Below are 24,208 nucleotides of genomic sequence, written 5' to 3' on the forward strand. Positions count from 1 at the left end.
GCATCCTGGAAAGAATCAGCTGTCCTGGGCTGTTTCACGTCTGTTCTGGTGGCCTTCCCTACGTTCCGACATCGCCGCATATGTAGCGGCATGCTCCGTTTGTGCCCAGAGTAAGTCCCCTCGGCACCTTCCGTTGGGCCTTCTGCAACCCTTAGCCACCGGGGAGCGCCCATGGTCACACCTGGGGATGGATTTCATTGTGGACCTCCCTGCATCCCGAGGCCATACGGTCATTCTCATGATTGTGGATCGGTTTTCCAAAATGTGTCACTGTGTTCCTCTCAAGAAGTTACCCTCTGCACAGGAGTTGGCCACGATTTTTGCCAGGGAGGTCTTCCGGTTGCACGGTTTGCCCAAGGAGATTGTGTCGGATCGGGGGAGTCAGTTTGTGTCCAGGTTCTGGCGCGCCTTTTGCTCCCAGTTGGGGATTCATCTCTCCTTCTCCTCGGCCTACCACCCTCAGTCCAATGGGGCCGCAGAACGATCCAATCAGGCCTTGGAGCAATTCCTTCGTTGCTATGTCTCCGATCACCAAGACAATTGGGTTGACCTCCTGCCTTGGGCTGAGTTTGCCAGGAACACGGCGGTGAACTCTTCCTCTGGGACGTCTCCCTTCATGGCCAACTATGGGTTCCAACCTGCCGTGTTACCGGAGGTATTCTCTCCCCAGGATATTCCGGCTGTGGAGGATCACCTTTCCGTCCTACGTGCTTCTTGGGTACAGATCCAGAAGTCCCTTGAGGTCTCTGCGCAGCGCCAGAGACTCCAGGCTGATCGCAGACGAGCGCCTGCTCCTTCCTACCAGGCCGGAGACCGTGTATGGTTGTCCACCCGCAACCTCAACCTTCGAGTGCCCACTCCCAAGCTGGCGCCTCGCTTTGTTGGTCCCTTCCGAGTGCTTCGCAGGGTAAACCCGGTAGCCTATGCCCTTGCGCTTCCTCCTGGCATGCGGATCTCCAACGTGTTTCATGTCTCCCTGTTGAAGCCTCTGGTGTGTAATCGTTTCACTTCCTCGGTTCCTCGGCCTCGTCCGGTCCGAGTGGGCAATCGTGAGGAGTATGAGGTGAGCAATATCCTTGACTCACGCCTGGTCCGCGGTCGGGTACAGTTTTTGGTTCATTGGCGTGGTTATGGTCCAGAGGAGCGTTCCTGGGTTCCCTCCGCAGATGTCCATGCTCCTGCCTTGCTCCGAGCCTTCCACGCACGCTTCCCTCAGAAACCGTTCTTTACTCCGCGGAGGAGGGGCCCTTGAGGGGGAGGTACTGTCATGGTCTTACCTTCTTGCTGTTCTCCTTCGTTTGACATGTGCTGGCGGCCATCTTGGTTTCTGGGTTTCTTGTAGCCTCCCACCCTGCGGCTCCTCCTTCCCACTGGGAGGAGCTGGATGCCTAGCTCATATATATAGGAGGTCTGTGGCTTCAGTTCCCTGCTTGGTCCTCCTGTGTTCACATGCTACTAAGACTGCTGCTACTTCTGGTTCCTGTTCCTGGCTTCGTCTGACTACCCTGTTGGTTCCTGATCCTGGCTTCGTCTGACTACCCTGTTGGTTCCTGATCCTGGCTTCGTCTGACTACCCTGTTGGTTCCTGATCCTGGCTTCGTCTGACTACCCTGCTGGTTCCTGACCCCTGGCTTCGCTAAGACTCTGCATCGGTTTCGCCATCCGTTTGGACTTTTGCTTTATAGCTTGTTTTTCAATAAAGCTGTCTTATTTTCACTTATCTGTTGTTGTACATCTGGTTCATGGTTCCGTGACATGCAGTTGTAGCCAGTCAGCTAAGGCAACTAGTAATATCTGCAATTCTTACCCACATCTCAAAGAAACAACAAGGCAAACTTTAGTACACTATATTTTCAATAAATGATGCTTCAAAAGCCCCCTAGTTCATCAGTTTAGTGTAACGGAGGAGGTCTTTTGCTAGAATTATTGCTTTCATTTCAGTGTGTGTGGGAAAAAAATAGAGTGAAGGTCACATGTTTCCTGTCAAAAGTGGAGCTTCAGCCTGCAGCCAGACACCCTTGTTTCTCTCTGCTGTCTAGTTCCTCTGTTATTTGCATTAGTCACTTTTGAATACAGCTACATTTTAATACATGACATTATAACAGTTATTATTGCAATATTTTGGTTGTGCCCTAACTAACAAATGCTGTAACTGTAGGTATTTGGGCGGGAGGGTTAGAAACCTATATAAACAATGCCTTATTAAACATTTACTTGATTTTTTCTTTTTCTTTTCCTTGTTTGTTGTAGAACACCCATTTTCAGGTGTGTGCAAATTTCATTAAAATGGAGGATGTTCTTTCTAGTGATGTCTTCGGTAGACGAATCATTTGCGATGGGGAGTATGGAACAGTGTGTTATGTTGGAACCGTTCCACCCACTTCAGGTAGGTTTTGTTTACGATTGTCAAAACAACAACACTAGAAAAACAAATGAAGCTGGCTGCACACTATACAATTTTTATACAATGTTCTTGTACAAGTTTCCTTTAGATTTTTCAAAACCATATAATATGAGGTCAAACCTAAACACTTTCAAATTTTATGCAGGTCCTTGTACTATAAAGCTGAAGGTAATTCTAAAAAAAAAATTGAACAACAAAAATTACATAATGTAGGGCTTGTTTACATATGCGTCAGTACCCTGTGTTTATGCTGCATTTATTTAGCATTTTTAAAGTCTCATAACTGCCCTTCAACGCTTGTCATGATTATTAAAATGGCACCACACAGTACTGTTCACACAGGAGCAGTTGCATTGTATTGTGTCTTGTTAAAAATTAAGCAGCATGTCGCTTTCATGAGGCATCGACTCTTGTCAGCTGCCTTCATTGATTTTAATGGTAATAAAGTGCACCTTAACAGTACCTTTAACGTTTATATTGTGTTAGTAAGGCATTTATAACGTGTTTGCTGGGAGTTTGGGGAGAGACTGTGGAGGTTCCTATATGCCAGAATGCACTAGGAAATAATAAAAAACTAGGACACAGCTGCTGCAATCACTTTCTGTTTGTACTGAGAAGCCATGTGTTAACAACACCATTTGCTTCGGTGTGCAGACAAAAGCTTTAACAGAGAGCAGTACTGCCTGCGTCAGTTAGGAGTAGAGGTATTGAGCATTATTGCCTGTGGCAAAGCGTTTTGTTTCAGCAAAGTTAAGCTGGACCAAGCCAAGTGTCAAAGAGATCAATGTATATGAATTCATCTTGTAGAATATTACCAAAAATGGCTGCTATCACACCACAACCTAACCACGCCTCAAAACAGATAGTTTCCTCTTCATCACATTCTGTTTATAGGCTAATTTCATGTTTTGTTTTTCTTCTCTAATGTCCAGCTCCTCTATGTACCAGTATACCATTAATGTATCTGGGTTGCAGAAAAATATAAGCTTTCTTTGATTCTGAGAAAAACCCCTTACCTTAGCCCTTGCTATTTTTCTTAGAAAGCTTCAGAGACTTCCTGCCATACAGACAGACACAGAGGAACCAGCAAGACACAGGAAGGAGTTTACCAACTGATCTCATTAGCACACCTTCAGCCATCAACTAAGTATTCACAGCACCCCCTCCCCCCCCCCCCCCCGCGCATCTCTCCACGCCAGCATGTGCCTGGCTTCCCCAGGGTCCCTTCAGACTGGCTCAGGATGCATGCTAAACTTCCTGGGGCAACATTTGGCCCAAAGGGCACCCCTGATGTAGTGCAAGGCCCTGCCTGGTTGGATACAGAGTGATTGGATAGATGGTGTGTCCTGCTATTATACTATTTTGGTACATTTGTACCAATATATAGAGATTGTACAGAGGTTGTAAAATCAGATTGTACAGAGGTTGTACAATCAGATTGTATAGTGTTTGGCCACATCTATACACCTAAAATTAACTAGTTGTGCTTTCAGTGTCATTATTTGGTAATGGGACAACAAACACAGAAGCAAACACACATTTTGCCACATGGAAAAACAGGTGGCAAACACAATAAAAACATGCAACTCGCACCACTCCAAAATTTCCCATGAGCTTCTTTGCCACGTGTAGCACAGCCCATTGACGTCAACAGGAAAAAAAATGTGCTACTATTACTCTAAGTGTGAGTTGGGCCTGAAAGAGAAGTTTGTATGTTTTACACAAGGACAATGATGCTCCATTCGCATCTGTGTGTTTCCAAACGCATGGCAAACCACACAGAAAATGTGCGCTTGCCACAGAAAATGTGCGCTTGCCATGCGTTTCAGAAAAGCTGCAAATGTGCAATGTGCTTGTGTTGTGGTTACATGTTAAAGGCACTCCAAGTGCGGCAAGCGCACCAAAAGCTGCAGTACAAAAAAAGTTCTGGCGCTTCTCTGGGGGCGATTGTTGTGTGTAGGCTATGTGTGACAAGTGAAAACGCTCCAAAACACCCAAAACAAACGCATGCGGGAATATGAGTTTCTCTATCGTTCATTGACGGAGGCAGTCTCTGATGCATATCAGTAGGGTTATACTGCACCCTACAGGAGTAGAACACTAGACAGAAAAAAGTTCTGGTTATGCCTATGGCCAGTCCCAGAGGGTACACTCTCTCTCTTCCTGCAAAGGATGTCAGTTTTAATCTGTCTAGTCAGGAGTGAGGTCCTAGTTCCCTGCATCTCTGGTCCTGGCAAAGTTTTTTTCTAGGTAATTTTTTCTTGTGTTTTTTAGTTGGCTTTTCTCCACATTTTTTCCTGTGAGATATACAAGCAACTATGCCAGATCAGGGCAACGAGCTGGATGTATACATCCAGTGGTCACCCCAGCCGCTCATTACGCGTGCAGACCTTAGCTCCGCGCTGGGTCGGCCGCGACATAGTCCCACTGAATGGGGACTGTCCCCGCGAGTTAAACATCTCGCCAGGTCACACACGACCGGGTCTAGGCCCAAGTTGCAGCGTTCCCATTTGGCCAACAGCCCCCCACTGCGGCGGAGAGGGGTCTGTCAGGAGATGGCGCCCACCTGTTCCGGTATGGTGAGTAAATGTTCCCCCCTCTTCCCTTGGCAGATTTTGGGGTTGATGCGGGCCCTTCCCTGGGACAGTTGGACCCTCACAATCCCGGGTTCCCCCTCACTGTTGGGGGCTATTGGGCCTACTCCCGGGGGCTGGGACCACGCGGCAGGCCACATGTGGGGGTGGGGGCGCCGGCGAGGGACGAACAAACGATTGTGCGGGGGGGTCTCTTCCTGTCACTTTAGGGCCCACCTTCCAATCGATCAATCCGGGGGTCTGGGGGGTCCACACGAGGGTCCTCAGTTGCTCTGCAGGCCGCGTGGGGCCGCCATTTTCTTGTAGCCTCATGTGCTGAGGAGATCGGTGGCCATCTTGGTACACCTGGCCAGACCATTTTGCGGTGGCTTTTTCTAATAGGAATCAGGATGGAAGTTCCTGGAGGTGTTTTTTGTGGGCGGAGCCCCTCCCTATACCCTGGGCTGCTCTTCAGATCCTCCTCTTTTGGATCGAGATTGTTGCTGACATGTTGTGTGCAGCTGTTCTTGGCCTCCTGGTGCATCTTTGGTACAGTGAGTCTGGGGGTCTCTCTCTCTCTCTCCAGTGTACTTTGCCCGACCTCCGTAGGGCGCTGTGGCGTGGTGGGACATCTTTTAAAAAAAGCTTTTTTCAATTTTGGCTGACAGGTTCCCCTAGTGCAACATGGACCCTACAGATCATGTGTCCCCATCTGACCCCCTCAACAAGGCCGCAGGATCTTCCGGACCCCAGCTGTCTACAGATGCTATTTCGGCGGTCCTGGAATCGTTTGTGTCCCGGGTGGAGGTGGCCTTTAACCACTTTAAGACCGTTCACTGTGCTGCTACTGCGGCTCTGCTATGTCCAGCGATGTAGATGGCTCGCTCCTGCTGTGTTTAGACACAGCGGGAATCAGGTCGAAGGAGAAGAGGCCGCTTCCCCCCCCCCCCCGATTGTCGGGGAAAGTGTGAGAAGATCCGCCCGCTTGTGTAAACAAAGCAGGTGGATCTTCTCTGTGACAGACAGGATGAGATCACAGGATTCAGCATAGCTCAAACTGCGATCTGTCTGTGTCACAGAACCCCCCTCCCCCCCACACACGTCAGTAAGCATGAGGCATACATTTAACCCCTTGATCACCAACAGTGTTAACCCCTTCCCTGCCAGTGTCATTATTACAGTAACAGTGCATATTTATAGCACTGATTACTGTAGTAATGTCACTGGTCCCCCCAAAAGTGTCAAAAATGTCAGTTAGGGGTCCGATCTGTCCGCCGCAATGTCACAGTCCCGCAAAAAAAAAAAAAAAATCGCAGATTGTCGCCATTACTAGTAAAAAAAAAAACATTAAAAATGACATAAATCTTTCCCGTAGTTAGTAAATGTGATAACTTTTGTGCAAACCAATTAAAATACAGCAGAAAACAAATTGGCCTAAAATGTTAAAAAATTTGGATTTTTACATTTTTTTTTATGGGAATGTTTTAGATCAGAATGTGAAAAATATTGTTTTTCTTTTCAAAATTGTCCCTCTTTTTTTCAAAAATTAAAAATCGCACAGGTGATCTAATACCACCAAAAGAAAGCTCTATTTGTGGGGGAAAAAAAGGCGTAAATTTAGTTTGGGTACAGCGTTGGCACAACTGTGCAATTGTCCATTAAAGTAACACAGTGCCAAGTTGAAAAAAGTGGCCTGGTCATTGAGCAGCAAAATCTTCCTGTCTTAAAGTGGTTAAAGGCTGAGGTGCTAAGAAACGAGAGGAGAGGCTGCCCCTGCCTCATTTGATTTCTCAGATTCTGAGTCTGACTCCTGATGCAGGAGCTTTTGGACCAGCTGGTGCAGGGGCTGCAATTTGTTTGCGATGCCTTGCTGGACACTGCTCCCATACTGGGCCAACTGTCGGTTTCGGCAGTGGTCCTCCGGCGTATACTTTGGCTGACGTGCTGGTCTGACTTCAAAGACAGCCTTGTCTGATCTGCCTTTTCAAGGAGATCGCCTGATTGAAGCTACCCTGGTTGACATCATTAAGGGTCTCACAGGGGGGAAGAGTACCTTTCTTCCACAGGCTAACAAGGGTAAGGACCCTCATTGCAGCCGGGGCCCCTCCTTTTCAGCACACAAAGTTTTTTCGTTCCTCAGGGTCAGTTGATAAGGCAAAGCCCTTCAAGACACCCTCGGGCGATTCCAAGCGACCCTGGTCTTGCAAACAAAAGTCTGGTTTCTCCAGACCTGCGGACAAGACCTCCTCGGCCTAACGGTGCGCCTTCACCCATATCTGGGGTCTTTACCGGTTCCCGGACCTGTGGCTATCCCGGATACCAGACAAATGGGTTCAAGAGGTCATACGGTCCGGTTACAAGATCGAGTTTTGATCCATCCCTCCGGTAAGGTTTTTCCCTTTCAATTTGCGACATTCCCCGGATCACTTGCTGGCGCTCTCTGGGGCAGTTCAGGACCTGGTTCAACGGGGGGTAATAGTTCCGGTTCTGTGTGCGGAACGTTTTCAGGGCTTTTATTCAAGCCTGTTCACGGTTCCCAGGAAGGAAGGCAAGGTGCGTCCAATCCTGGATCTAAAAGCACTAAATTGCTTTGTGCAAGTTAAAAAATTAAAGATGGAACCGGTTCGCACGGTAGTGGCCTCCCTACATCAGGGGGATTTCCTGGCCTCCATAGACATCAAAGATGCCTACCTTCACATCCCAATCTGTGCAGGACACCAACGGTTTCTCCGATTTGCCATAGGAGAGGATCACTATCAGTTTGTGGCGTTGCCCTTTGGTCTCGCCTCTGCTCCTCAGGTCTTCACAAAGGTGTTGGCTCCAATCCTGGTGCTGTTGCGGCAGCGGGGGATATCGGTCCTGGGTTACCTGGATAATCTGCTTCTCTGTGCGAAGTCAACTACGGTGCTGGAAACAAATTTGGAAATCACCATGAGAACTCTGGAGGAGTTCAGGTGGATTCTGAACCTTCAGAAGTCATCCTTGGTCCCTTCCATGAGACTGGATTACCTGGGCCTGACTTTGGACTCCTCCTCAGCCAGGGTGTTTCTTCCTCTGGAAAAATCTCCAAAAATTCCACTGTGGTTCAGCTGTTGCTGTCCAGCAAATGGTCATCCTTTTGGACCTGTATGAGAGTTCCGGGACTGATGGTGTCATCCTTCGAGGCGGTCCCCTTCGCTCAATTCCACACGAGGATCCTCCAGAAGGAAATCCTTCTCAAATGGAACAAGAATCCAAATTCCTTGGACATTCAGATCCAGCTGTGCCAGGTGGCCGAGGAGTCCCTGATCTGGTGGCTTCGGTCCCCGATGCTTAAGCAAGGAAAACAAAGCTTCCAGCAGTAATATAGATACCCCTCAATTCTGTCCCAGCAAACAAAGGAGCAAGGTCATAGAACATAGAGATTAGTCCAGCACAGAAACCGTAATCGGCAACCTCATGCCTTATTCAAAAATCGGAGAGACATCTACGTATTCAGCTAGCACACAATGAGCATGAGAATATCACCAACGGGCGTGACCACCCCCCCCCCCCCCCCAGGCAACCCTGAACAGCACCACACAAAACTCTAAGGCTGCTCAACGGAGGTCGAGGCTGGGGAGTCTATCCATGTTTTCCACACTTTATCAAATTTGCGAGGACATCCCCTACTGAGATACGTAGCCTTATAGAGCGGAGTCACTTTGTTAACCAAACCCTTCCAAAAGAGGATCGTGGGAGCTAAGGGGCTTTTCCAGTGTAAGAGCAGGGCCTTGCGAGCATAGAAAAGAAGCAAACTGACCAGAGTACGAAAGGCCCTTGCGGGGGCCAAGCCATCCACCAACCCCAAGAGACAGACCTCCACGGAATTGGGGACTGGAATCTTAACCACCTCCACGATGCAAGCTAACACGGATGCCCAATAGTCCTTGACCACCGGGCACCTCCAGAAGATGTGGCTGAAGTCCGCCGGAGAATGCGAGCAACGCGAGCACTCCGCCGAAGCCGTCTGATAAATGCGTGCCAGCCTTGCCGGCGTGTAATAAATCCGATGTAAAAATTTAAAGTGAATCAGGCGGTCCCTCGCAGAAACTAGGTAGGCGAAGGGGGAACTCCACATATCATCCCAGTCATCACCATCTAGGTCAGGCACCTCCTCCACCCAGCGTTCCCTACACCTACGTACAGCTAGCGGAGTGGTAGCAAACAATTCCTTATACAACTCCGAGAGGGGCTTCCGCATATCTGCCGCCTGTATCGCCGTTTCAAGAGTTGAAGCTTTAATCACAACTCGGGGGGGAACCAAACTGCGCCACAAATGCGTGGCGGAGTTGAAGATAGGGAAAAAAAATACTGATTTGGAAGATCATAACGCGCCTTCAGGGCATCAAAGGTGCACAGCTCCCCACCAGAGACAATATCCCCTAGCAATGTCACCCCTTTAACAGCCCAGATGGCAGGATCAGGGATCGAGGCAAAATGAGGAAACTTGGGGTTCCACCAGTGGGGAGGCCGGGGATACACCAGTTGCTCCTGGCTCCACCAGCACCCGCATATGGTCCCAGGCTTTGATGGTGGAACGCATCGTTCCTGTCAGCCTAAATTTAGCCTTGGACCCCTGATGCAGCAAAAGACGAAGACTCTCGTAGGAGCCCAAAACAGCCGCCTCCAGCACCGTGGCAGAATCCCCATCGTCCCCCGTAAGCCAGCGACGTGCCACCACTCCCTGCCCGGCCAGGAAATATTTATAAAGATCAGGTAAAGCCAGTCCCCCCTGACCCCAGGACTCCTGCAACACCTGCATACCAATTCTAGGAGGGGAGGTACCCCAGATAAAGGAACCTATCAGGCCATGAACGCGGCGGAAGAACGAACGAGGGACCCACACCGGAGAATTTCTAAGGAAATACAGAAAGACAGGGAGAAGTTTCATCTTCACCAAATTAATGCGCCCCAGAACCGACAAAGGCAAGTCGCGCCACACCTCCGCCCTGCGTTTAAAGACCTCCAGCAATGGGTGAAGATTTAGATTGAGATAATCCGCCACCCTCGCCGACACCCTGACTCCCAGGTAGGTGAACTCAGTCACCCATTTCAATGGCAACGCTCCATCAGCTGCAGCAATAGCACCAGGATCAATAGGGAGCATGGTGGATTTATCCCAATTAACCCTTAGGCCGGAGAATTTTGCAAAAGTATCTAGGATAGTGAAGACCACCCGCAGGGAAGCATTGGGATCCTTCAAAAATAAAAGCATATCATCCGCATAAAGCGCCAGGCACTCTTTAATGGAGCCCACTTCCAGCGCCCCCACCTCTGGAGACGCACGCAAGGCAATAGCCAAGGGTTCTATCATCAGGGAGAACAGAAAGGGCGAAAGAGGGCAGCCCTGCCTAGTCCCCCTACCTACCGCAAAAAAGGGAGACAGGGACGATCCAATCTTCAACGCCATACGCGGGGAAGAATACAAGAGGGAAATCCATTTGCAAAATTAAGGACCAAACCCCATGCGCCTCAGCACCACCCCCATGTACACCCAATCCACCGTGTCGAAGGCCTTGGCAATGTCCAGAGACACCACCACTCTTGTGCCAACAGAGGCATGGGACACCTGTAAATGTGTAAACAAGCGTCGAAGGTTGGTGTCCGTGGACTTGCCCGGCATGAATCCGGTCTGATCAATGTCTACCAGGGAAGGCAAGACCACTGCCAGCCTAGTAGCCAAGACCTTCGTGAGTATCTTGAGATCCACATTGAGCAAGGCAATGGGGCGGTACCAAAAAAGCCAACAGCTTACCATTTTTGTCCCCCTTCTCAAAAAGTGACTCTGCTCTATGTTTAAGGTTGGCATGCGCAAAGTCAGTATCCAACAAAGCCAGACGCCTCCTGGCCTCCTCCAGGGCCGCATAGGCCGCCGGTCCCGGAGTAGCCGAGTATTCCTCCTCCAACCTACGGACCTCCAGCAGAACAGCCTCTCTATCAGCATTAGCCTCCCTACGGGACGCCTTAATCGCAGAGATGTAATGACCCCGCATGACCGCTTTAAAAGCATCCCACAGGATCACCCCAGCCGTGGATGAGGCATGATCTTCCCAATATGCAGGCATATGGGGTTCCACCTGTTGCATCACCTTTTCCGTCTGCAGCCAACCCGGTGAGAGGCGCCATGCACCCCTAGTCCCACCAGCCCCCACCCGCAGAGTCAGCAGCAGTGGATTATGATCGGAGAGACCACCCGCCAAATAAGTGGCATCCTGGACCAATGGAAGACAAGACTCATTAGCAAAAGCTAAATCTATCCTGGACGCCGTTCTGTGCACCCCAGACCAGCAGGAGTAGCCTCGCACCCCAGGGTTTTTCCAGCGCCACAACTCTGTAAGCTGAGCCGCGGAAGACCAGGACACAAGTTCGGGGGACGACAGTCTACCCGGGTTAGAGGAGTCCAGTCCGCCGTCCAGAACAGCATTGAAATCCCCCGCCTTGATAAGGGTAGGGTGCATATAAGGAGCCAAGGTCACCAGGAGATCTACCAGAATTTGGGAGTGGAACGGGGGAGGTAAGTAAACACTCACCAGTACCACCTGCCGGTGAAATATCTCCAGGAGAACAATAACCTATCGTCCGCCAGGATCCGTAATTACCTTTTGAATCGAGCAGGGTGCATTCCTACCTAGCAAAATAGACACCCCACGGGCATACGTGGAGTACGTGGCGTTGAAGATTCTCTGAATCCAAGGTCTCTTCAAGGCAAGCACCCTGCCCCCATCCAAATGCGTCTCCTGGAGGAGGATAACATGAGGTTGAACAGTTTTAATATACCGAAATACAGCTGTGCGTTTCACCTTGTCATTGAGACCTCGCACATTCCAGGACATAATCTTAAATAGCTCAGCCATAGAACAGCAGAGGGGCACATATCAGGAGGGAGCCGGAAGACCAAGCATAGCCCAAGGACCAACCCGATCCCCCAACTCCATCCAGACATCCAGCAATACATACACATAAGTAAAGTAAACATTGACCACCGGATGGAGCCTGGAGCCAAGAACAAAAACGTCCCTGCTGTGATACCCAAACCTGAAAAAAGAAAAAATACAACAGGGTATCCAGCCTGATCCCAAAACCCAGCAAAAAATTCAAAGGCATGGCTGCAACATAGAACCGCAGCCGGCGTTACTCGCGTCCACCAAAGGCAGCCCTAAAAAAGGCCGTCAGGTCGTCAGTCCCAAAAAAGGGGAAGGAGAAAAAGAAAAAACAGAGTCAAAAAAGTCCAAAACAAAGAAGGGAAAAATTTTGGTTGAAGAAAAGGCAAAAAAAAGTCAAACTTAAAAAAGTCAAGTTCAACGACGTGTATTACACAGAGCTCCGATGAACTGTAGACCACTCCACAGCCCCAGGGACAGAAGCAAAGAATCCAACCCAGGGCAATCCAGGAAACTTCAGGGCAGGATCACCAATGTAGGAACTGTAAAGGCCCCTCCAGCAGCAATTGAAGAGCCAGACAGTTAGTAGACAGGAGCTCTAAGTAGGGGGCACAGTGGATCAGAACCTCAAGAGCCCCATACAATCCGGGAGAGCAGGGCCACTAGAGGAGATTAAATGGATTCCAACCAGTCCGCAGCCTCCCCAGCCGAGTTGAAGAAAAGGACGGATCCCTTATAATCCACACGCAGGCGGCTCGGGTACATCATGCCATATTTCAAGCCCTTGGTCCTCAGGAGTTTGCGCACTTCATTAAAGGATCTGCGTTTTTTCTGCGTCTCCAAAGAGAAATCAGGAAACAACATTATCTTGCTAAATAGATAATTAAATCCGCGCTAAGGAATCAAAGGATGTATTGATGTGCACTGATAAGCTGCAGCCTCACTTGAACTATAACCGAAAGGCTATATAAATAAATGAGTGAGAATGGGAGTGATGGCGCTGCTTATTCTATAAGGTGCAAATAGATGCTAAATTATAGAAATTGTGATAAAGAAATAAATATGTAAACATGTATCATCAGATGAAATAGATGTAAAATGTATATGGCAAATGGCCACAAGATGGCGTAATGCAAAGTGCAAAAAAGTGCTACAATAAATAAATGGCGATAGGAATAAATATTCAACAAGATAAATGTAAAATAAACAGCCTTAAATAGATCAGTAAATGAATAAATCGATAAATACTATAAAAAGGTAATAAGTGGTGCTGAGTGAATCAAAAATCGCAATAATAAAAAATATAAAATGGTGCGGGAAATTATTATGCAACTCAGATAAATGTGCAAATATGCAGGAGAGTATTATACAAGGTGCAACATGGAGTGATATTGATACTTAATATATAAAAATAAGTCCGTGAATAGGGATTGTGCAAAAAAGTGGAGTGCGGGAAACTTTTATACAAAGTGCAGCAATAAGTGATAATCGGTCAGTTCATATACTGGGATAAGTCCATAAATTAGTGAATGTGCCCAGTGGAATAGGTGAGCAGTATCTTACGGTGACCCCCAAGGTGGGTGACTGGTGAGCTGCAGGATGGCTTCTAATGAAAAACCTACTCACCAGATGTACCCACCCCACACAGGGGTATAGAGCGGGTACTGTGGATATGCCTCGCTGGTCCTTGCTCTGTGTGGTGGTTCCCTTCCTGGGGGGGATATGATGTGGGGTCCACGGGGTTTCCCAGGTATCCTAACTTGGGGTCCGGTAGTAGGGTCCTATTCCAATATATTCAATGTTCCGTGGGGGGATCGGGTATGGCCACTCACCGGTATGTAGATGGGAGGGTCCTGCAGTGATATCCCCCCCTCCAGGTGACCCCCTAGTCTGTCCAGCGGCTCTCGCGCCTCACGGTGGGACCGATCGCTGAGGCTGCGGGGTCGGTATTGAAACCCCAGATTTTCTCCCCGGCATTCGTGCCCCACCTGTGCCCGATGCGGAGGAGGGCAAAACCGCCGTGATCCGAGGCACAGGGGCCGCGGATGGAGCCGGATAAGATCAGGATGGAGAGGAGCTCTGAGAGAACACGTCCGGCGCCTTCTACATCCCGGCCACGCCCCCCAGGATTTACTGTTTTAAGGGCCAATCTTCCATCCTGCTTTACAGTCGCTGGCTTTGACGGCTTGGCTGTTGAAAGCCAGGTGCTGAAGGACAGGGCATTGTCTGCTTCAGTGATTTCCACTCTGCTAAAAGTGAGGAAAGCGACTTCTAGGAAGATTTATCATTGTACGTGGAAGTCGTCTATTGCGTGGTGTGAGTCTCTTGGGGCTCCCCCTCGCTCTTACTCGGTGGCTTGAATCTTGGCTTTCCTTCAACGGAGAGTTGATCAAAAGTGGGCCTGGAGTACTATCAAGGGTCAAGTTTCAGCCTTGGAAATTTTTTTCCAAAGGCCGTTGGCCACTCATTCCCTGGTGAATTACCTTATCCAGGGGGTGCGACACTTGGTACCTCCGGTGCAACCTCCGTTGCCACCTTGGGACCTTAATTTGGTGCTGTTGGTTCTTCATAAACCTCCTTTTGAAAGTATTCGGGAGATTCCCCTGCTTACCTTATCCCAGAAGGTGGCGTTTTTGGTGGCTATTACTTCTGAGCGCAGGGTGTCAGAAGTGGAGGCGTTGTCCTGTCGTTCTCCTTATCTGGTGGTTCACAGGGATAAAATGGTACTTCGTCAGGATCCGTCCTTCCTTCCGACGGTGGTTTCCAGTTTTCACTTAAATGAGGACATTGTGTTCCCTTTTTTGTGTCCTAAGCCTAAACATCCTAAGAGATTCGCACTGCTTACTTTGGATGTGGTACGGGCAATCAGGGTGTACTTGGTGACTACTGAGTCTTTTTGAAAGTCAGATTTGCTCTTTGTACTCACGGATGGTCCAAAGAAAGGGCTGCCTGCGTCTACTGTGACTATTTCCCGATGGATCGGACAGACAGTTGTGCAGGCTTATTCAATTATGGGTCAAGTTCCGCCTTTCCCTGTTAGGGTGCGTTCTACTCGGGCGCTTAGTGCTTCCTGGGCTTTTTTGCCATCAGCCATCTGTGGTTCAGGTTTGCAAGGCGGCTACCTGGTCGTCTGTTCACACCTTTAGCAAATTTTATAAGGTGGATGTGCTGGCATCTGCTGATGTATCTTTTGGCAGCAAAGTTTTGCAGGCTGCTGTTTAGGGGGCTTTTTGGCCTTCCTTGAGGGTGTTTATTGTTTGTTTCAGGTGGGCCTCATCTTGTTTTTCTGATGAGTCCTATGTTGCCTGGTTGGCTATGGTTAGCCTTAGGGACTTGTTTTTTTTCTGCTGTTCCCACCCCTCATTTTTGGCACTGCTTTGGGTCATCCCTACTGATATGCATCAGAGATTGCGTCCATCAATGAACGATAGAGAAAACTGGATTTCTCTTACGTCCTCTGACAGTCGCCGCCCACTCATACAGTCTTCACCAATGGGTATTGACCTCTTATCCATAGGAGCAAGCTAGGCATAAGACTTGTTAAAAACAAAGCATTTACATAGACACACTTATGGAGGGTGTCCCACTGGTCAAATACCCCTCTGCAATCAGCCATCCCAACTCAGTTTGTCTTCTGCCTAGTTAGCAGTGAGATAGGCTCTCCCTGTGCTGGGGCTACAGTCTCAGCCTTCTTCTTCTTTTTTCTTTTATGATTTTATTTCAGAGAATGTGTTTTTTTTTCTTCACATTTACTAGCTGTTTATTTCTCAGCTTTTCAGTTAGTTACTTCTTCAAGATGATGACGGCGTTGCGGAGCTGGAAGTCGGACTGGTCGTCCTTGTTTTCCAGGACAGAGGGCCTGATGGAATCCCAGCCCGCCATCGAGCATTTAGCAGGCTATGTGTTCGCCCTGGCCTCACAAACGACCCATCCCTGTCCTCAGGGATGCAAGCCTGCGAGGTGGCTACCTCGCCTGGACGTCTCCCCACGGTTCGTCATGCACTGTTAGCGTCCTGCGTTTTTTAGCTGACGGCACCCCTGCGATCTGAGGGTGGGCGGTTTCCCGTCGATGAGAGGCACCCCACGCCATCGGGTACAGGTAAATACATTCTGTTTGGGGCCTCTGTCTGGGGCTGGCAGTCCTGTGTGTCTGTGTTATCCCCTTATGTCTGTGCATTTTTGGGCTCCCTGATCCCGGTCCCTGCGGGGGTTTTTTCTCACAGCCTGTGTGCTGTGTGGGTTTGTGGGGGTCCCTCTCCTGTGTCACTTTTGGTGCTTTTTGGAGGTACAGACACGTGTGGCGACCGCTGCGGGGTAAAACACCTCCGGTCCGCCATTTCAGGTGTGGGCAGAATGTCTGGCTTCACTGTGGGCGCTTATACAGCATTGTATGTGGTGTGTTTTGGCGACTTGCGGCGCCATCTTGTGTGTGGCAAAACGTTCTTTCCGAGCACATGTCGGCGGCCATTTTCCTGAAGCCTCCCATTACTTTCTATAGGCAACCATTTTTCCTTGGCCTGCAGTCTCAGTTCAGTCTCTTGCGGTGACATCACTTCCTCCTTCGGCTCAGAAGAGATCGCTGCGGTGGTAACACTTGTGGGGGTCTGTCTGCTGTCCTTTTTTTGTGTGCAAATACTTCTGGCTATCAGTTTATCCTGCTCAGGGGTCTGTTTGTCACAGTCTTGTAGCGGTGTGCTGCGGGGGTCCGCGGCGCGTTTAAAGGGCCAGTACCTTAAAAAAAAAAAAAAAAAACTTTTTTACTATGGAATCTCAGGACAGCAAATTTCCCACAGCCTTAGTGGGGGATTCAGGTTCCTCTGAATCTTCTGCTCTGTCTACTTTGTCTGCTGCAGTGGAGACTTTGGTGTCCTAAGTGGATATTCTGATGACTGAACGTGCTGACAGAAAAAGGCCTCGTTTTTCCTTGTCTTCTGAATCTGATATGGTTGCTGTAGGTGGCGTGCCCCTTGAAGAGTCTCGCTCTTCTCTGTCTGAGGGGGAGGCGGAGGTTGCAGGGGTCGGCGGACAGATTCTTTCCCTCAAATCTTCATTTGACCCCAGGGCGGTTACAGGACCTGCATCAGGCGGTGCAAGATCTCCTCGCCCAGGGAGTGATCGTCCCGGTGCCTCATCGGGACAGGTTTCGGGGGTTTTACTCGAATCTTTTCACTGTGCCCAGAAAGGAGGGCAAGGTGCGTCCTATTCTGGACTTAAAAGCTCTGAACCGCTTTGTACGAGTTCGGAAGTTCCGCATGGAATCGCTTCGCTCGGTGGTAGCCTCCCTGAGTCCAGGCGAATTCCTGGCCTCTATCGACCTGAAGGATGCGTATCTACACATCCCAATTTTCGAGGGGCATCAGAGGTACCTCCGATTCGCTATCGCGGAGGAACATTATCAGTTTGTGGCGTTGCCTTTCGGTCTCGCTTCGGCTCCAAGGGTGTTTACCAAAGTGCTGGCTCCCGTTCTGGGCCTGTTACGGGCACAGGGCATTGCGGTCTTGGGATATCTGGACGATCTCCTGTTAAGATCGAGTGCCAGCCAGAGCCTGGGGCGCGATCTGTGTCCACTACAGTTCAGACGGTTCAGGAGTTCGGATGGACCATCAACGTGCAGAAGTCGACCTTGTCTCCTTCGGTTCGTCTCCCATATTTGGGAATGGTTCTGGACTCTGCTCAAGCGAAGGTGTTCCTGCCGGAGGACAAGCTCCGGACCCTACAGAACGAGGTCAGGGCCCTCAGGAAAACGAATCCTCATCACTCAGGACCTGTATGCGGTCCCTGGGGTTGATGGTGTCCGCCTTCGAGGCGATATGCACAGTTTCACACGAGGTCTCTCCAAGCGAAAATGCTGGCCAGATGGGACAGGCTCCCTCAGTCCTTGGACCAGAATGGTCTTCTGTGGTGGCTTCAGTCCCCGGCTGTGGCGGACGGAAAATCCTTCCGGCCGTTACTGTGGACAGTACTTACCACGAATGCCAGCCTGTCGGGCTGGGGTGGAGTCCTGGGCAACCTGTCTGCCCAGGGCACTTGGTTGGTGGAGGAATCCTCACTCTCCATTAACATATTGGAATTGAGAGCGATCAGGCTGTGCCTGCTCCATTGGTCGGATCGTCTTCAGGGCCGCCCTGTATGGGTGCAGATGGACAATGCCACTGCGGTGGCTTACATCAATCACCAAGGGGGCACCAGGAGTGCCCGGGCGGCTCAGGAAGTGACTAGTATTCTGTCTTGGGCCGAGACTCATGTCCCGGCAATATCGGCAGTTCACATTCCGGGTGTAGAGAATTGGCAGGCTGATTATCTGAGCCGCCAGACCCTGGACCAGGGGGAATGGTCCCTGCACCCGGAGGGATTTCAAATGCTGTGTGCTAAACCACAAGGTGGAAAGGTTCGTGGCAAGAATGCGCAATCCTCTGGCAGACGCCTCAGATGTGCTGGTGGTGCCTTGGCATCAGTATCATCTGATATATGCCTTTCCTCCGATTCAGTTGTTGTCCAGGTTCCTTCGCAGGTTGGCCTCGGAACCAACATTGGTGATTCTGGTGGGGCTGGAATGGCCACGCCGGTCCTGGTATACGGACATCGTTCACCTGGCCGTCGAGCCTCCATGGCGGCTACCAATGCGTGAAGATCTACTGTCTCAGGGACCGATCTTCCACCCTGCTTTACAGTCGCTGGCTTTAACGGCATGGCTGTTGAAAGCCAGGTCCTGAGAGACAGGGGTCTCTCCTCAGAGGTCATTCCTACCTTACTCAAGGCTAGAAAAGCCTCGTCTGGTAAGATTTATTACCGTACTTGGAAAGCTTATTTTGCCTGGTGTGAGTCCAGGGGCTTCTCTCCTCGTTCATACTCGGTGGCGAGAGTGTTGGCTTTCCTTCAGTCTGGTGTGGACCAGCGCCTTGCGTTGGCTACGATTAAGGGCCAGGTATCTGCACTGGCTGTTCGCACCTTCATTCAAGGTGTGCGTCACTTGGGCCCTCCTCGAAGGGAGCCCTTACCTCCATGGGACTTGAACTTGGTTCTGTCCGTGTTACAACGTTCCCCATTTGAAAACATCAGGGAAATCTTGTTAACTCTGCTGTCTAAAAAGGTTGCCTTTCTGGTGGCGATCACTTCTGCTCGCAGAGTGTCAGAGTTAGCAGCCTTGTCTTGCCACTCCCCTTACCTCATAGGGATAAGGTGGTCTTGCGACCTAATCCGTCCTTTCTTCCAAAGGTGGTTTCTGATTTTCACCTTGAGGACATTGTTTTGCCTTCGATCTGTGCGAATCCTAAGCATCCTAAGGAGGTTGCTTTGCATTCCTTGGATGTTGTCAGGGCAATCAGGGTTTACCTGTCCTCGACTGAATCCTTTCGGAAATCGGATTCTCCTTGTCCTTCCTGAGGGACCTCGGAAGTGTATGGCTGCGTCTGCGGCGATCATTTCAAAATGGATCAGACAGACAATTGTACAGGCCTATTCGTTGAAGGAACGGGTACCGCCCTTCCCTGTCAAGGCGCACTCTACCAGAGCGGTGAGTGCGTCCTGGGCCTTCCGGCATCAGGCTTCGGTGGCCCAGGTGTGTAAGGCTGCTACTTGGTCGTCAGTGCACACCTTTTCTAAATTCTACAAAATTGATGTTCTTGCATCAGCTGATGCCTCCTTTGGCCGCAAGGTTCTCTGTGCGGAAGTACCGTAAGGGGACCCTGGTTTTATTGCGGGTCCCTGGCTGTTGGGGTTGTTTATCCCCTTGGTTATTTGCTCTCCTGGGTTCTTTGCTCCTGTTGAGCTTTTTTGTTACCCAGAGGGTCACCTTTCTGTTCATGTAAGGTTCCTTTCTTTGTTGTGGGTACTGCGTTGCCTTTCTGATGGTTGCGTTTCCCACCCCTCATGTCTACACTGCTTTGGGACATCCCATTGGTGAAAACTGTATGAGTGGGCGGCGACTGTCGGAGGACGTAAGAGAAAACTGAATTTTTGTAAAACTTTACTGTAAAATTCCTTTCTCTAAATCCTCTGACAGTCGCCGCCCCCGCCCCTCTTTTTGGGGTTCTTGGACTCTAACTGCTTGCTACCAAACTGAGTTGGGATGGCTGATTGCAGGGGGGTATTGGACCAGTGGGACAGCCCCCATAGGTGTGTCTATGTAAATGCGTTGTTTTTAACAAGTCTTATGCCTAGCTTGCTCCTATGGATAAGAGGTCAATACCCATTGGTGAAGACTGTATGAGTGGGCGGCGACTGTCGGAGGACTCAGAGAAAGGAATTTTACGGTAAGATTTTACAAAAATTCAGTTTTTTTTACTTACTGTAAAATAATTTTCTATGAAGTTCATTGATGGTACACAGTACCCGCTCCTCTATTTTGAGTTGAGCTGGTATTACTTCTCTGACACTGCTTTAATACAAAACTGACATCCTATGCAGGAAGAGAGAGAGTGTAGAACTTATTTTCTGTCTAGTTTCCTACTCCTGTAGGGGGCAGTATAACCCTACTGATATGCATCAGAGACTGTCCGTCAATGACCTTCAGAGAAAAGAATTTTACGGTAAGTCAAAAATCCAGTTTTTTGCAAAGTGAATATGTGAATAAAGCCTGTTCCTCTATCCACTCCCTCCTATGCACTTGTATAAAGATGATTATACACAATGCAATCCGATTGTCCAATCTCTGTACAATTTCCTTTAGATTTACCTGAACTATAGAATAGGATGAAACATTTGAACAATCCATTAAATTTGTATCAAAACATGCTGGCCCCTGTACTACATAGCTGATGGGGGATCTAAAGGATTGTACAATCAGATTGTATAGAAAGTGGGTGGAAGGTAGTATTGTAATGAGGGAGGTGTGGTCCAGAGTGGGGAAAATACCCTATCACACCCTCTTTTGTGATGCAACAAGGAAGTAAAGACTCCTGGGAGATGACCGCTGAGGAATTAATGACATTTGAAAATACTTTTAAAAATACAAATAAACTGACAAGATTTTTAAGCTTTCTCTGGATAGGTAAGTGAGAGAAAAGATTGTTGGAATAGCTGGCCTAGAAATGGTATTGGAAAACGCTTCTATTTATTATGAAAAGTGAAACTCTGCCTAAAAAGGTGAACTTGTCCTTTAAGTACTTCCCACTAGAAAAGCAATGCTTTCATCACTTTCATGGACATTTATCAAGCATTCTTGAAGCTTTTTTTTTAGCACTTCATAAGCACAACCAAAACTTGTCATAAACAAAACATAAATGCTACAGAAGCGTTAATGAGCATTGCTTCACTCTTTATAATCAACACATGTGTGAAAAAGCCCTTACTGACAATTTAAACAGATTACAAAACTGCCAAGCTATGATGCAGAAAAGGCTGTGGTTTTTCGTGAATTAGTCATGTTCGTCTTTTTGATAATCTTGTTTTTAGGGATTTAAAGTTACATAGTTACATAGTTTGTGAGGTTAAAAAAAATACATCAGTCCATCCAGTTCAACCTATGATGTGTGCGTGTGTTTGTTGTTAACCGTACATTGTATTCCCCTGTATGTTGTGGTCTTTAAGGTGCCCATCTAATAGTTTTTTAAAACTATCGATGCTCCCTGCTGATACGACTGCGGAAAATAATTCCACATCCTTTCTGCTCTTACAGTGAAGAACCCCCTACGTATTTTAAGGTTAAACTGCCTTTCCTCTAGTTTTAGTGAGTGGCCACGTGTCTTATTGTATTCCCCTTCTCTGAATAGTTTGTTCCTTATGCTAGGGTCGCCAGTACAGTATTTGTACATTGTTATCATATCCCCCCCCCTCAATCGTCTCTTCTCCAGAGAGAATAAGTTCAGTGCTTGTAGTCTTTCCTCATAGCGAATGTCCTTCATTCCCCTAATTATTTTTGTTGCCCTTCTCTGGACTGTCTCCAGTTCCAGCACATCCTTCCTGAGGACCAGTGCCCAGAACTGGACAGCATACTCCAGATGTGGCCGGACCCGAGTTTTGTAGAGTGGGAGAATAATCTTTTTATTTCTGGAGTGAATCCCCTTTTTTATACATCCCAGTATTCTTTTGGCTTTGCTTGCAGCGGCTGGCATTGCATGCCACTGCCAAGCCTGTTGTCTACCAGTACCCCCAGGTCCTTTTCCATCTTAAGACTCACCCAGAGGTTCCCCCACTAGTGAGTAGCTTGCTTTCTGGTACCCAAGTGCATTACTTTACATTTTTCAACATTAAACCTCATCTGCCATGTAGTTGCCCACCCCATTATTTTGTTCAGGTCCACTTGTAAGGTTTCCACATCCTGCATCGAAGATATTGGCATGCTTAGTTTAGTATCATCCGCAAATACTGAGATTGTACTATACATCCCCTCCTCTAGATCATTTATGAATAAATTAAACAGGATTGGCCCCAGGACAGAACCTTTGGGGACCCCACTTTCCACACCTGCCCAATCCGAGTACTCCCCATTAATCAACTCCTGAGGAAGTGGATTACATTCTATGAAACGCGTAGTGCTTGCTTATGATGCATCTTTTACTTTCATATGTTTGGATCCTTTAATACCGCTTGACAATTAGTGCTCCATTCCAGTCTACAACTACAACTTATCAGTTTTTATGTATATGATTTGGTTTATCCTTTTACCATTTACCTGTTGTATCACTTACATCCATGCCATTATGCTTTTATATCTGTTGATAACATCGTTAATGTTTTTTATCATCATGTGAGACCCGCCTTATGTAATTTTACCTGTGTATGCACCAATCGTCTCTCCACACACCTCACACAAAGTCCCGAACTTCCCCCATACCCCTCTCTTATTATTTTTATGTAACAACTGGCTATTATAATAATGTTTACATATATGGATTTGTACTTTTTTACCCTTTTTTATCAATACGCCAGTTGTCACAATATTATATATATTTTTTACCTTTTCTTTACCCCCCCCCCCCCTTCTTTGCGAAGCATTAGGGTAATCCGGGATGGGCAGTACCTCATATAAAGTCCCAATTTTTATAAATTAATTGGTTTAATTATCGGTTAATTTTTATTTTTATATCTGGATAATTAAAGTCCCCCATTATATTAACATTTCCCATCCTTGCTGCCAATCCTATCTCTAAAAGGAGGTCCGCCTCCCCCTCCTCCCTCTAGTTGGGGGGCCTATAGCATACGCCCAATATTACCTTCCCCACAGTGCCTTCCCTTTGAAGTTCTACCCATAGGGATTCTACCTCGTCCATAGCTCCATTATTAATATCATCCCTCATATTTACCTGTACACTGTTCTTAACCACTTTACCACCGGATGATTTTGCTGTCTTCCGTCCAGGCCACTTTTTGCGATTCGGCGCTGTGCGACTTCAACTGACAATTGCACGGTCATGCGACGCCGTACCCAAACGAAATTTACGTCCTTTTTTTCCCAAAAACAGAGCTTTCTTTTGGTGGTATTTGATCACCTGTGCGATTTTTACTTTTTGCGCTATAAACAAAAAAAGAGCGTTTATTTTGAAAAAATAACAATATTTTTAACTTTTTTATATGAAATTCCCCCCAAAAAAGATGTAAAAACCAATTTTTTAAAAAATTTTTGGCCAATTTGTTTTCTGCTACCTATGTTTGGTAAAAAAAATCGCAATAAGCGTATTTTGATTGGTTTGCGCAAAAGTTATTGCGTTTACTAACAAAGGGAAAGATTTCTGTCATTTTTGGTGTTTTTTTTTTTTTTAACGCGTAATGGCGGCGATCTGCGATTTTTTTTTTTGTGGGACTGCGACATTGCGGCGGACAGATCGGACCCTTGACTGACATTTTTGACACTTTTGGGGGTACTAGTGACATTACTGCAGTAATCAGTGCTATATATATGCACTGTTACTGTAAAAATGACACTGGCAGGGAAGGGGTTAATTTTATTGGAGAGGGAGGGGTTAATGTATGCCTGGTGCTTACTGACGTGTAGGGGGGGAGGTGACTGAGTGAGTCATGGACAGATCGGATGTCCAGCTATGCTGAACAGTCCGATCTGTCACTCCCTGTCACTATGGAGATCCGTCCGCTTGTGTTTACACAGGCGGGCGGATCTCCACACTAGATCCCCGGCGATCGGGGCAGAGCAGCGGCGATCGCTGCTGCTCCTCCCCTGGCCCGACTCCCGCTGTGAATGAAAACAGCGGGAGCGAGCCTCCGGCGGCGCACAAGCGCCGCCCAGAAGGGGGAGTGTCTGACGACGTTAATACTACGTCGTCAGACGATAACGAGCCACTCTGCCGCAGTAGTATTACTGTGAGCAGACGTAAAGTGGTTAATATACAGACATACCCCTCCCCCTTTTTTACCTTCTCTATCTCTGCGATAAA

The 24,208-nt window shown here is 48.3% G+C and overlaps 1 protein-coding gene across 2 annotated transcripts in view; it reads left to right on the top strand.

The window, feature by feature from the left end:
• The window catches only part of TBCE (tubulin folding cofactor E), a 750,803-nt gene that overhangs the window by 100,990 nt on the left and 625,605 nt on the right, over positions 1-24,208 (top strand). For both annotated transcript variants that reach the window (XM_082250252.1, XM_082250253.1), the window contains exon 2: positions 2,251-2,386. In XM_082250252.1, the coding sequence (XP_082106378.1) occupies positions 2,287-2,386 (100 nt within the window). In that variant the 5' untranslated portion in view covers positions 2,251-2,286. The remainder of the gene's footprint in view (positions 1-2,250; positions 2,387-24,208) is intronic.

The sequence above is a fragment of the Pelophylax lessonae genome (assembly GCF_965119305.1).
Source record: "Pelophylax lessonae genome assembly, chromosome: 3".
Lineage (NCBI taxonomy): Eukaryota > Metazoa > Chordata > Amphibia > Anura > Ranidae > Pelophylax > Pelophylax lessonae.